General features: G+C 41.5%; 1 protein-coding gene across 2 annotated transcripts in view; it reads right to left on the bottom strand.

Moving 5' to 3' along the window:
- Positions 1 to 14,685, bottom strand: part of atp2b3b (ATPase plasma membrane Ca2+ transporting 3b) — a 116,442-nt gene that overhangs the window by 25,656 nt on the left and 76,101 nt on the right. For both annotated transcript variants that reach the window (XM_005754087.1, XM_005754086.1), the window contains 5 exons: positions 13,876 to 13,963; positions 13,678 to 13,784; positions 13,109 to 13,300; positions 3,893 to 4,106; positions 2,332 to 2,543 (listed from right to left, as the gene is read on the bottom strand). In XM_005754087.1, coding sequence (XP_005754144.1) covers positions 2,332 to 2,543; positions 3,893 to 4,106; positions 13,109 to 13,300; positions 13,678 to 13,784; positions 13,876 to 13,963 — 813 coding nt within the window. The remainder of the gene's footprint in view (positions 1 to 2,331; positions 2,544 to 3,892; positions 4,107 to 13,108; positions 13,301 to 13,677; positions 13,785 to 13,875; positions 13,964 to 14,685) is intronic.

The raw sequence follows: 14,685 nt of genomic DNA on the forward strand, positions 1-14,685 counted from the left end.
TTGTTCACATGTATACCTATGTAGACGTCATATGTTAATGAACCTATGCATATTCATGTAACCTCAATAAAAGAACTGTGGTACGGGAGAACGGACGAGGGCAACTGGGGTCAAGCGAAGGAACGGCGTTTGTCCGGTCTCTCCCGTGCACGAGAAACATGAAGAACTTTGCCTACTCGTGTCTTGCGTAATTGTCTTGTGTAATTATATTGTCCTTAACGTCCCAGCGGATAGGTTCAAGCTACAAACCTATCAAATATACTGGCCTAAAATGTATAAGGCCATCTGCACCCAAAAGCCTGTATCAGGCCAGCTCTGATAAAATGTCCTTTATTTCAGGGTCACTGACTTTGTACAACACAAAAGACTGCAAGTGTTTTAGTCTTATTGCTGCAGGGAAAACACTCAACATTGACAAATAGAATATGTTCCTGCTGCAGTGTGCTGATTTAAATGAATGAGATTTGAGTTTAATGGAGTATATAGTCACTGAACACTTTAGTCATTTTTTGTATTTCCCAGATTTCTTTGAGTGTGGATTCTTCTGATTCCAAAAACAATCAACTGGAGAAGAGGCTTGCAGTTGCCCTTTACTGGGAGATGGAGCTTTTTTGTTTGTTTGTTTTATAGAAACAGGAAAACATGGAGTGGGCTTTGAGAAGAGTGAGTGAAATCATATGACCTCCATATATGTGAAATATATTACTTTAACTTATCTTCAACCATCAGATGTACTGCTCTTGTGTCACCCTGCAAATCTTTGTTGGTTTCTAAAAGCACACTTAGATCAAGTGACACGAGTTAAAACTTTGCGTGAACTCTGAACTCTTCTACAAGTACAACCTCTTCTACTTTTTCCAGATTATCTGTGATACAGATAAAAACATCAACATTACATAATCATACAATGCTGCTCTTAAAACTGGATTTTACCACTACTTGAGTTGTGGAAACTTCTGGACCCCTGGAGATCTGTGACCCCTGGGCAGATTCATCTTTGGTAACTCAGACTTGATTGTAAGCTGAGAACAGGAAATCTCTGCCATATTAGGCAGAGCAGTCAGTCTGCCCCAACTTACATTACTGTGTAAAAAGATGTATATAATGTATAGAACTAAACTTTAAGAGTAATTATTCCAAAACAATATATGTGGCTTGCTCAAACCACTTCTTTAAGCTCAAAGTAAAGCAGCACTCTTATGTCCTCTAAGGTCTACATGCCTCAGTGGATGTACCAACAGCACTTGATCATTTACACGTGGAACAAGGCTTATCAGTGACACTGCCATCTTTGGACCAACCCAGAGAGTCAGAAATCACACTGTGAATACAATCCATCATATCACATATAATATCATTTTGTAGCTTTCTTACTTATTTCTTCCTCTTTCACCTCTCTCAAGCTGCTTCCACTCTTCAGATCTCTCTGATTGTATTTTAATACAAATCTGTGTTTTCATCACTATTATACCCCAAATCCCTGCTGCTCCCCTCAAGCCCCCCCCCCCTCTCTTGTTTTTCTCTACCCAGGGTAACAACAAGCACCGTATAGTTCTGAAAATATTCTTCTTCTTTCTTCCCTCCTCTCAGTCTCTCTTTGTTTTCTTGTCTGTATTTCTGTGTACACAGAGTTCCTTTCTCATTGCATTGCTAATGTGTTCAGCATGAGTCAATTGATCCAAATATGGACTGAATCTATAAAAGTGATCAAAACAGCAAAATAAATGACTAAAATATAAAACCCAGTTACAGTCTCACTTCTTTTGGGAACATTACTTTTTACCCCAAACTAAACTATGTTGTAATCCTTTACCAAACTGTTGAGAAGAGACATTCATTTATGTCTCACTATAAATAATTATGATACAAAAAATAATTTAGAGTTCTGGATATGGAAATGTTAAAATAAATCACATGTCAGTGACATGCCATTTATGTAATGAAGTTCCAGTAAAAAAAACATGTGTTTTGTAGACTTTCCATTGCTAGTCTTGCATCTTAGAATAGAACTTAACTGAACCAAATGCAAATGGTCATTTTTAATAAGAATTCATCCCTCATACGGTTATTATAAAGGTGAGAACCTTATCCAACCCAAGCTATTTTTGTAGCATGCTGTAAACACTTTAATTTCATGGACTTAAGTGTGACATTTTAACACTGGAGTCTGTGAGGTTTGATTCACTCTTGAAACAGCCACAAGTGGTCATTGGAGGAATTAGTTTTTGGCACTTGAATAACACAGTATGCTGTACCATAAGAAGGACAAAACATCAGCGGCTCAAAATTTCCTCTATGAAACACTAAAAGGTGTTAAAGGATTAACCTGACCTGCACAGCAAAAGTTCCCAAAACAATGGAGCAGAAGATTGGGTTAGAAAAAATGCCATCAAAAACATTTCTCTCTCCATGGATTTTGCGAGCATTGATCTCGTTGAAAAGCTGCATGAGGACAAAGGTGTTGAAGATAATGGTGTAGTGCTCAGAGGGCGGGGAGTGAAGCGGAGCATTACGACCACTGTCAATGTTGAACATTCGTTCGCCTGGAGAGCACAGAAAAAAGGAAGAAATAAAAGAACATTCAGACTTGGTCTTAGTAGTAAGATTATAGACAGGTTTAGGTTAGGGCTAGCATGGCCAATTAATTCGGGATGTTACCATGCTGCCAAAAAACAATTTTAAGTACATAAAGTCACAAAGAAAGGTGCAGTTGAGTGTGTTATATTATTCTAAAAATTTTCTAAGGTTTTCTTCCATATTGCCAAACCCTACTTCTGAACTCGCTAGTCCTCAGTGCAACACAATATTTTACCTCAATGATATAACACACTGTTGGCATTAAAGAAATTGTTCATATTTATTTGATAGATTCCAAACTGAGCATGTAAATGGGAATTTTCTTCACACATAAAAGTTATGGAGTTCCACAGGGTTCTGTGCTGGGACTAATATTGTTTCACTTAGACAATATTATTAGAAAAAATTATAAATTTTCATTCTTTCTCCATGAAACCAGATGATACAAATCAGCTAGTAAAACTACAGGTATGTCTTAAAGCCCTAAATGCCTGAATTTACTTCTTTAAAAAACTGAATGGCAATGGGCCTAGAAAGAACAACCATGTATTAGCTTATGCAGTGGCTCCTTTTAAAATCCAGAATTGAATTTAAAATCCTTTTCCTCATAAATTTTTTTTAACAAGTCATACTTTAAAGAACTCATAGTACATTATTATCCAATCAAAGCACCAAGAATGCACGCTTACTTGTAGTTCCTAGAATTTTTAAAAGTACAAAGGAAGATAGAGCCTTTAGTTGAGGCTCCTGTGGAATCCAGTTTGGATGTGGAAGAAATACACTCTCTAATTTTCAGATGAGAAACTTGCCTTTTTGATAAAAAGTTATTGTTAGGTGACATGATAGGTGTCCCTTGTGTCTCTCTGTTCTCTTCCCTTTCCCCTCACCCTTAACTGGCCATGGTAAATGATCGCCCTACCCTGACCCTGGTTCTTCAAGAGGTTTCTTCCCGTTAAAAGGCAGTTTTTCCTTCCCATCAAATGTTTCCTAACAGGGGATGTTCCTATTTCTTTCTAATATTGTCGTACATATTAGCCTACAATACAAAGTGTTTTTAGGTGACTACTGTCGTATATTGGGAATATAGAAATAAAATGTAATTGAATTGATTAACCTCTTAAGCCCCAATGCCCCCCTGATACGGGGGCAAAAGGCAGGAGATCAGTTAGGCTTGGGGCTTAAGAGGTTAAGGTTAGCATAAAGGGAAGGATACCCTTAAGTTATACCCTTAAGTATCCTGAGCCTGTGTATCAACCAGTACTCAATCTGAGTATATAGCCTGTATGTGTGTTTATTTTTAAGTGTATTTCTGTACCTATGAACAGCAGGGTAAAGATGATGACCAGCTGGTACACTCCATGGCCCAGGATGTTCTTCATCATGGTCAGTGAAATGAGCGGGTTGTTCCGGCCATAAGGCTTTCGTAGCAACAGGGCCTCAGTGGGGGGCTCGGTAGCAAGGGCCAGAGAAGCAAACGTGTCCATGATCAGATTTACCCACAGCATCTGCACCGCCTTCAGGGGAGAGTCCTGCAGAGAGATTTGCAACCATGGGTTGGTATCACAAATCGTGCATAAAGTTCTCCTGCAGTAATTTATTTCTTCTACAGTTGGAATTACTAATTATTTTATTAATTGTCTATGTGTGTCTGCGTGGTAAAAGTAATCTAAAAGTGACTGTAAGGTTGCTGAGGACAGACTGTCTGCAGTTAAATTAGTTTTGTATTTTCCATTTGTTTTTATTTAGTTTAACATTTTTATCTTCAGTTAATTTCAGAGTAGGTTTACTAATTTAACTTTTGTTTTTATATGTGTGTGTAGGTTCTCGGTCATTCTGTCATGAATCGCTGTACGGTAGGCAGGAGTTGGACCCAAAATGCAGGCACTCAGGCACGAGGTTTAAACACAAAGAACTCAGCTTCATTTGCTGGCAGGAGTTAGGATGCCTGGGTCGTTGACCCAGGGTTTTTGAGTTTATTATATTATTTATCATTTCTAATCTTGGGTTTCTTTGTTAGAGTTCTCTTTTATGGTTTATGTCTCTGTGCATCGTTAGTTGCTGTCTCCCCTGTCTGCGATATCCCCGTATCCAGTCAATGTCTGTGTCTGTCCTGGTCCCACGTACTGTTCCCTCTGTTGCAGTGCCTGCGTGTGAGTCTGTGTCTTTAGTTCAGTCTGTGTTATGTTTCCTGTTTTATTTTGAAGGTCCATGTCTGATGTTAATGTATCTGGTTTCGCTTCCCCTTGTCTCGTTAGGCCTGATTTGCCCCAGCTGTGTTTCCCTCCTGTTACCCATTCCCTGCCTGATTGCTCCCTCTGTGTATTTAAGCCCTGTGTTTCTCTGTGTCTGTGTCGTGATCTACCCTCATTCATGCTGTGTGGCCTGAAAATATTCCTGCCTGCCTGCCCGCCCTGCCCTGCCCTGCCCTTGCCTGCCTGCCTGCCTGCCTGCCTTTCCTGCCTGCCTGCCTTTCCTGCCTGCACACAGCCGGACAGCAGGAGAAAGTCATACAAAAGCAAACTAAACTGGAAACTCACAAACTAAACTCACAGTGAGACACAGGCATATCCCAAGGTAAGTTTTCTGTTCCACATTCGGAACAGAAAACAAAAGCAGTGCACAGTAAACACCGGAGCCCAAGAAAACAGCTCAAATACAGTTCAGTTCAGGGGGCCGACCGTGCGGATGGCTACGGCGGCGGCGTGGAAACAGTTCAGGCGGCTGACCGTGCGGACAGCAACGGCGGCGGCAACTCAGACGAAGGAGATCTTGGGGATGGCCATGCAAGGTGTGGACGAGGAAGTGGCGAGTCAACCGCAGGACCAGACCACACGGCAGCTTAGCAGCTGCGGGACCACACGGCAGCTTAGCAGCTGCGGGACCAGAGGAAGCTGAAGCTGACGCTGCAGACGAAGATCTTCATCTTCGTTTGCAGCCTCGGATGAGGCTGGACCAGACGTGGATGAAGACTCGGATGAGGCTGGACCAGACGAGGATGAAGACTCGGATGAGGCTGGACCAGACGAGGATTAAGCTGGACCAGGCCGTAGCATCTTGGACCCTCCAGCGGAGACGAGGAGGTTCTGGCCAGGCTGACCTGAACCCCCAGCGGAGACGAGGAGCGGCTGGAGAGGTTCTCCTGAACCCCCAGCAGAGACGAGGAGCGGCTGGAGGGGTTCTCCTGAACCCCCAGCGGAGACGAGGAAGTGCTGGCCGGGCTCACCAGAACCCCCAGCGGAGACGAGGAAGAGCTGACCGGGCTCACCGGAACCCCAAGCGGACGAGGTAGATGGCGGCGCGGGAGCCGCAGAGTGCTTAATCTGCTCACTCGAGCCTCCAGCAGGAGCAGATGCAGGGCTAGAGGGTGTGGGGACCCCTGACTGAACATTAGGCTGACTAGGTGGGTGAGTGTGTGGCTGACCAGGGAACTGAATTGCTACAAGGGACTGAACTGAAGTCTGAACTGGCACAGGGGACTGAACTGAAGTCTCAACTGGCACAGGGGACTTTGGGGTCCCTAAGGACCCCAAAGCGCTTTACACTACATTCAGTAATTCACCCATTCACACACACATTCACACACTGGCAATGGCAAGCTATACTGATGGCTGTAGTGATGGCTGATGGCTGTAGTGAGAGTGGTGAAAATGGAGTAGGTGGTGGAGTTGATGACTGCACAGGAAAATGAACTAGGGGTGACTGCACAGGAAACCGAACTAGAGGTATTAATGACGATTGGGGAGAAAGTGGAGCTGGTGGTTGAGTAGATGACTGAGCTGGAAACTGAGCGGCGACTGGGCGACAGACTGTACTGAAGGAGACTGAAGTGCTACAGGGAACTGAACTGGTGGCTGCTGAGCTGCAGGAGACTGAACTGGGGACTGTAGTGACGGTTGTGGTGACAGGGACATGGGAGACTGAGCTACAGGGAGTGGAGACACTGAAGACGGAGTTATGAGTAGCAGGGCTATAGGCTGTGCTGCGGGCAGCAGTGACGATGGTGGTGGAGGTGTAACGGGTGGAGGAGTGGCCGAATTGGTTGCGGGCCGGGCGGCTAATGGCTCAGCCACAGAGTGCATTAATGGCAGGGCTATAGGTTGAATGACTGACTGAGTAGCAGCCTGAATGGCTGAGTGTAGTGATGGTTGTGGTGGAAGAGAAGCAGCTGGTAGTGTGGATGATGGAGCTAAGGGCGACTGAGTGGCAGACTGAACTGATGACTGAAGCAATGGTAGAGGTGAAAATGGAGCTTGTGGTGGAGTTAATGACTGTGCTAGCGGGGACACAGGAGACGCAGCTAAGAGAGCTACAGGAGCCTGAATGAATAGTCCCACGGTTCAACACAGAAAAAGAGAGTTTATGAGAGTGAGGAGAGAAAGTCAGGAGAGAATGGAGCCAGCTAAGAAGAGGAGGATGTCCTCCCCTGTGTGGGAACATTTTGATTTTATTCCTCCCAATAAGGTATGTAAATTTCTACAGAAGATGTATTTTCATAATACTGATGGTGCAATACAATTTATGTTAAGGGGCTTTACTTTTGTACAAGGTGAAGTGTTTGCTATGTGCCAGGGAGCTGGGATATAACAACATCAGATGTGCACCTTGTTAGGCCTCTGGCTTACCACCACATATTTTAAACGCAATGCAGGTTTTTGTAGAGGAAACCCTAGATGTGCCATGGGCACATTCTTTACATGGAGGAAGGGGAAAGTAAAACTCTTGGCTCTTATAAAGGGACAGCACCTAGCCACTGGTACAGACACCAACTAGGGATGAACAGAATGACAAACAGTGCTGAGGAGTAACTAGGGATGGGTACCGGTATCGGTTCTGACATAAACGGTAGTAACCAGACCGAAAAGCAGCACACATTTCGGTGCTTTATTTCGGTGCTTTATTTCAGTGCTTTTTTTTCCTGAGCTGTGATACACTTTAGATTCTAGCCAATCATTTTACGTTTCCGAGGACAGTAGGCAGGTCCAGGTACGTACGTACGTTCTTTTAGAGCAGAGCTACAGATTAAAAATGCCCTAGGCGAAGCGGTCAAAAGTCTGGCTGTACTTCACAGCAAAAGATGCAAACTCAGCAGCAACAAGTGCTTTAAGCTGATACTGTGATACTGTCAAAGGAGGTAACACCTCAAATCCGATGAAACACCTGGCGACGCATAGCGTTTTTTTTAAAAGCCGAGAAATGCGCCGTATTTGATAGCTTGCTGCGAGACCTCACACCGTGCACATCTGGGTTGCCAGTTATCGGACCCGGAGCAACATCCCCCAAAAACCCGAAGAATAAAGTCCTGGCCCCTAGCCCTGCCAGTGTAGCAGAAATGATGACGGATGATGATGGCAGCAGCCGCCGTTCTTCTCTGCGTGAGTAGCTTAATGTTGTTCGTGTGTAATCAACGTTGAGTAGGCTATTAAATTAATGCATGTAAGGTGAACTAACAAACATCATCATAGCTACATGCGGCTGTCTTCTTGTTTGATGGCAGATACTCCCTTCACCATGGCCAAAAAGGCTAAAATGACCAAAGAAAAAGTGGAAAACAGTTAAACATGAGAGGTTTTTGGACAAAGTTTGTGTTTTTTCCATTGTTTAAGCATTGCTTCCAGCCAAGAGTGATACCATAGCTGCAGAAAAGGCTAACATTGTTATCGTTTTACAAAAAAACAGCTGAACATGAGAGGTTTTTGGACCAATTTTGTGTTCTCCATTCTTTAAGCACCGGTTTGAGCACCGTTTAAGCACCGGCACCGTTTCAAAAGTACCGATTTGGCACTGGTATCGGATAAAACCTAAACGATACCCATCCCTAGGAGTAACACAATACATGTACCGGCGTTACGTATTTAAAATACAAAATATGAGTAACTGTAGTGCGTTACAGTTACCGTTTAAATAGGTGATAATTAGAATACAGTTACTTTGTTGAAATAAACGGTTTATACGGCAGTCTTTTCCTGTTTCATATGTTAGGCTCTTAGGCTCCCTCTTTAATTTTGGATTCTTAAACGCATTGCCAGAAACCCAAAGAAAACATGCGAGAGGCTCTAGTGTAAGCATCCTGTTAATGTTGGTGGCATCAGTTATAAATGTGTCACTTCAGTCTCTTTGATGTACTATTGCTTGCTGTGTGATTTCTTACTATTACTGAAGGCTACTCACCACCGAGCTAACATTGTTAGCTGGCGTTAGCTAAGGTCAGTTCACAGACTACAGACTGTTAGACTTGATGGACAGCATTAACAACCTGCTAGCTGCAAACAATCATGTAGAGTTCTGAAAGCAGACAAAAAGAAAACATATTACTGATGAAAAGGTTTTCTATACGAAATCACTGCAAGAAGTGCAGCCTTACCTACTGTTTTTTTTACTGTTACTTATTATTTATATCTTTAACATGTTTCTTTCCACATGTTTCTTTTTCCATAGCCGACAGCACCTCTGTCACTGTGGACGGGTCACTGTCACATGTTGAAATGTAACTGATGCAGTTTTAGAATGCTCAAAAACAGCTGAATTTAATTCTTTCATCTAGATTTTAATAGTACAGAATATAGCCATTTTTAAATATGTTTCCAGCTTGTTTCTAATGATATGATACAGTATGAAAGCATGTAATGTGAGATAAAAAGATAAATGATCTGATACTCCTTTGCAAACTGACCAGAACCATTGGTGTCCTATAATAGTCCACTCTCAGTGAAGTAGTGTGTGTGGCTGTCACCTCCAAGAACAGGAACTATTCTTTGAGAACTAGCCTTCTTTCTAGTTACAGCACCTCTTCCATTGTGTCTGCCTGCAATGGCAGATCTAGAAAATTGTACTTTACATTGGGTGGGGGCAAATCAGTCTAGGCAGGGTGGCACATACCTCTTAGTGAAGTATGTGGAAATCTGCCTGGTCTCCTCTGAGTTTCAGCCATGACTTAGGGACTGAAAGCAGCAGTTGCCCAGCTGACCGAAGGGAACTAGTGGTTACATAAGGCTTCAACAAATCTGACAAATAAACGGGGCCAAACCATTTAAGGATTTAAAAAACAATAAAAGAACTTTAAAACTGATCCTAAATTTGATTGGAAGCCAATGTAGAGAGGCCAAATGTGGTCGAACTTTCTTCTACCAATTAAAAATCAAGCCACAGCATTTTGAACTAATTGTAAGACCAGCCCCTATTAAAATGGAATTACAGTAATCCAGGCGTGAAGTAATAAAGGCATGAATTACAGTTTCTAAGTTACATTTGGAGAGAAAGGGCTTGCCTTCGATAGACGTCTGAGGTGGTAGAATGCTGATTTTACCACCCCATTCATGTAGTCATCAAAGGTAAGTGCAGAATCGATCTTTACTCCAAGATTTATGTTTGAACTATTCAAATGAGAGGTCAGAACAGCGAAATCAACATCTGGAGGGTTGGAAAATTGATTTGGGCCAAGTAAAATCGCTTCCGTTTTACGATCGTTAAAATTAAAACTTTTGTTAGACAGGTATGATTTAAACCTCAACAGTGCCAAGTCAGAAATTCCCACACAATGGTGAAGGTGGGAGATCAATAGATTGTGATCCACTGTGTCGAAGGCAGCGGTCATGTCCAATAAGACCAGCACTGCATATTTACCACGATCAGCAGCTACCAGAACATCATTGATAACTCTTACAAGGGCTGTCTCCGTGCTGTGAAAAGGCTTAAAACCGGATTGAAAATTTTCAGACAACTGGAAGTCATTCAAGTAGTCCATCAGCTGAGTATAAACAATCCTTTCCAAGATCTTACTTAGAAAAGGAAGCTTAGAGATAGGTCTAAAATTTGACATGATTGAGGTATCTAAGCCAGGTTTCCTAAGCAAGGGATGTATAACTGCATGCTTAACCCTTTAGAGCCGATCGGAGCGGGAACGCTCTGTTATGCGTAACTATTTTTAAATCCCGGTAGCACTGCAACCACGTAAGCTAGCGCAAAAATTTTTTTTGCATATGAAACCGGAGGAGTTGTACTTACATATTGTGCCATCAGCTTGTCCTAGGTCACGGTTTCCTTCCACATAAAGCTTTGAAAAAACTGCATAAAAAGAGCTTGCAGGAACAAAAACATAATATTCCAGAAACACGCTTTGCCGGTCCGATCAGCTGTTCAAAACACTTCCTACGTTGGAATAGACGTCAGCGCGAACTTTTGCATTTCCGCCATTACCTGCCCGAAACCGGAAGTGACGTCATTTTCGCGGAAATGTAGTCTTTTTTTCGATCAGGGCCTCAGGGCCTATACTGCTCTTTTTAAAAGTTATCTTTGACTTTATGACTTTCTGTGTCGTTTCTGGGATGCTTAGGACTCATATTGCACTGCTGGAAATAGTTTATTTTGATGCATATGCTGCTTTTTTGCAAATTTGCAGTATAATATTTATTTTCGTTTTTCCTGCAGTGTATAAAAATTGGTGTATTTCAAAAATAAAACTATGAAGACACTCAAAATAAATTTCCTGTGGTGGGAAACTATTTTGTGCAACTTTTTTGTATTTACAGTTTTGAGGTATAAGCCTCCTAAATTTCTCTAACTACAAATATATGTTAAAAAATCAAAAACGATTTTCAATTTTTTTGTAGTTTATTGCACTTTTTTGCAATTTATGTAATTACTATGCACTTAATGAATACATATTATTAAAATCTGGGCTATAATGGTTGTATTGATGTATAGCAACTTGAAATGCTCCCAAAAATGGCTCCACAGCATGTAAAAATATAATATAAGCTCTGGCGGACTTGGTTCTATGGTAGGTCTTAAAGGGTTAAACTCACTAGGTACTTGACCAGACAGAAGAGTAGTGTTAATAATGTTCAGAATTTGAGGTCCAATAATACGAAATACCTTTTGGAGAAAGCGGGGAGGAACCACATCATTCGGAGAACCACACGGTTTAGCATTTAACACCAGTTTCTCTAAATCAGGCAGAGCAATTGGTAGGAAGGTGGATAGCAAACATGAGCACGAAACATGCTTAGAAGGGTCGGCAATAGGAGTTGGAGGTCTCATGCTTTCAACCTTGTCCACAAAGAAATTAATAAACTTATTACACAAAGCCTCAGAGGACGGCACGGAAGCATAGCAAGTACAGAATTTATAGTGTTATACAGAACACAAGGGCTATGCCAGTTTTCTTCCGAGTGGCTGCTACTCAGAAGAAAAAACAAACAAAAAAGAAAAACAAAATTAAGTGCACGGTGAAAACTAAATGTCTGAGATGACCTTTAGTACAAATGTACAAGTTACGTCTGACCCAAAAGCTCAAACTGCTTTCAAACATTGTTTCAGAGCATTTTTCTACACTTGGCTACCAATCTAATTGTTTGCAACATTGGCCAAATTCAATATAAGCATCAAGATGCTTGGAAGCATGATAGTTCCTTCTTCGTAATTAAAGATTGTTAAAGTTGTTCATAATACAGAAATACAAACATGTAGTCACTAGGGGTGGGCTTAAAAAATCGATTTTCCCAAATCAAAACTATTTTAGTTTGAATAATGCGATATCGATTCATTAAATCCTGTATAAATGTATTTTTCCAGAAACACCAGAATCTCAGGTTAAAGCTGACAAAACTATTTCAACAACCATCAAACAGCTAAAACAGCAAATAAGAGCAGGTAAACAGATTCCGCAAAAAGATGTAAACACAAAGCGCGGATCTCGCCGTTCACCCGGTGGCACATATGCGACACGCCATTGGGTGCCGAAAGTCGACATGTCACAGATTCTGAAACTGCAGGTTTTGTCACTCTCCCACCAAAATTCACTGAACCAGCAGCAATAGAAGATCAAAACTACGCTTCATGTTTGAAAAACATTAACATGATTTCTCTCTTGCTTTTGCTGTTCTGCTTCCACCAAGATAAAAATCATACTTCCTGCACAGCTATGTGTAGACCAGTTTACCATCAGAAATCTGTTTTCTGCATTATTCGTTTGCTTATCAAACACCAGTCTACGTTGTGCACAGCACTGTCGCCCGCTGTGTTTTTTTATTCAAAAATGACCTCCAACTAGAAAGTCTAATTTCTGCTGTTCAATATCGAAAAAAGTTTAGTTTTTACAAAATATGCCTAATTGCAAAATACTTACCTCTGCCTCTAATAAAACCCCTGCAAAAAGCCAGGCCAGGAAAATCTCCTTTATGTTTTTCTATGCTTTATCCTCAGTTACTTTGACACAATTTTGACTGTCTGAGTCAAAACTGAATCAAATCAAATCAGTTATAGAAATAGAAATCGATACCCAGCCCTAATAGCCCTATTACATAACTGTGCATTTCTAAGTTGATCATCATTACTTGTCAAACATATAGAAATGTTTCCAAGTGTCAGGACATCACTGCTTATATAAGCTTGGTGTACAAATGCATAAAAAAGCATTGTGCATTACGTTTGCCCTAGCAGGTATAAGTGAGCGACATTTACAGAAGTGATATCTGTGTGTGTGTGTAGGAAGGCACATGTGTCAGCATATATGTGTATTCATCTGTCTGTCTACCTGGGTGATACAGGCCCCGGTGAAGGCCACGATGACAGCCACTACGTTGACTGTGAGCTGGAACTGTAGAAACTTCGAGATGCTATCGTAGACGTTTCTTCCCCACATCACTGCCTTGACAATGCTGCTGAAGTTGTCATCAGTCAGGATAATGTCAGACGCCTCTTTAGCCACGTCCGTCCCTGCGATACCCTGACAGAGATTGAGACAGAGTGAGGGGGAGTCAGAGACTCATGACATGATTCATGCAAGCATTCAAGCATCCAAATTACTTTGGAGTGCTACTGTCTCAATATCATGCTGTCCTGCCTCCAAGTGCTACCACTTGGCATGAGTAAGAGCTGTGGCCAAAATAAAATGCACACTACTCAAAACACTTGTTATTACAAAGTACAATGGAAAATACTCTGTCCTTTACAGATTTATAATAGATGTATTTTATACATCTTGAATCATAAAAAGATTTACTTCAAAAATACAGAATAAGAGACTGATTACTACAAAAAATGTCATGACAGAAGCACATTAATGCCAAATAAACACTAATGGTGAACAGTATCTCAAGTTACCATGGCAAAGCCCACATCAGCCTTCTTCAAAGCTGGGCCGTCATTAGTTCCGTCTCCTGTTACTGCAACAACCTGCCTCTGTTCTACAACGCTGCTATCAATGATGCCTGGGTGCAAACACAAAGGAGGAAAAAAAACTGTTTTAATTGGCAGTGAATCGGTTTGTATATGAGTGTGTGTTTTGGTTTATGGACTCACCTTTAACCAAAGTGTGTTTATCAGTTGGTGAGGACCGAGCCAGCACGCGCAGTTTGGGCCAGATTTTATCGATACGCTCCTGTTCAATCTGTTAGTTTAAAACAAAGAAAAGCCATAAACTAGTCTCTGCTTTAAATACATGTCACTGTGGATTCAAAGCGTTAAACATGTTACAAAGGTGTGACTGACAGAAAAAAATAATAAGGAGAAGAAGCACTTCATTCTTATATACTGCCCTCCCTCATTCAGTGTAACCATCCTGTACCCTTGTATAGTGATCACTTACACACAGCATTTTTAAGTATACATTTAAATTCATACTCCATAGAAAACTAGAGCCACAGCACTAATCAACAGCCATCTATCCCATTAAGCATTCTGCTAAATTCAAAGCCTAAAGCTAAATAGGCGGGATAAAAGCATTGCCCATACAATTTTTGCCTTTCATTGTGTACACTAACTACAGTGGATACAGCCATGCCAGAGGTAATCTGAACCTCTTTATATTGGTTGCAAACCTAAATAGCTTTCCTTTGATAATTTAACTGATTTTAGATGCCATCTTGGTGCAAGTGGACTATGAAAATAGAGTAGCTAATATTCTGTGTGCTGCATCCTGCATGCTCTGTCTAGGCATCTACAGTGGGGCAAAAAAGTATTTAGTCAGCCACCGATTGTGCAAGTTCCCCCACTTAAAATGATGACAGAGGTCAGTAATTTGAACCAGAGGTACACTTCAACTGTGAGAGACAGAATGTGAAAAAAAAATCCATGAATTCACATGGTAGGATTTGTAAAGAATTTATTCGT

This window comes from Pundamilia nyererei, unplaced genomic scaffold (genome assembly GCF_000239375.1).
Source record: "Pundamilia nyererei isolate P.nyererei 1_Seehausen unplaced genomic scaffold, PunNye1.0 scaffold00505, whole genome shotgun sequence".
Lineage (NCBI taxonomy): Eukaryota > Metazoa > Chordata > Actinopteri > Cichliformes > Cichlidae > Pundamilia > Pundamilia nyererei.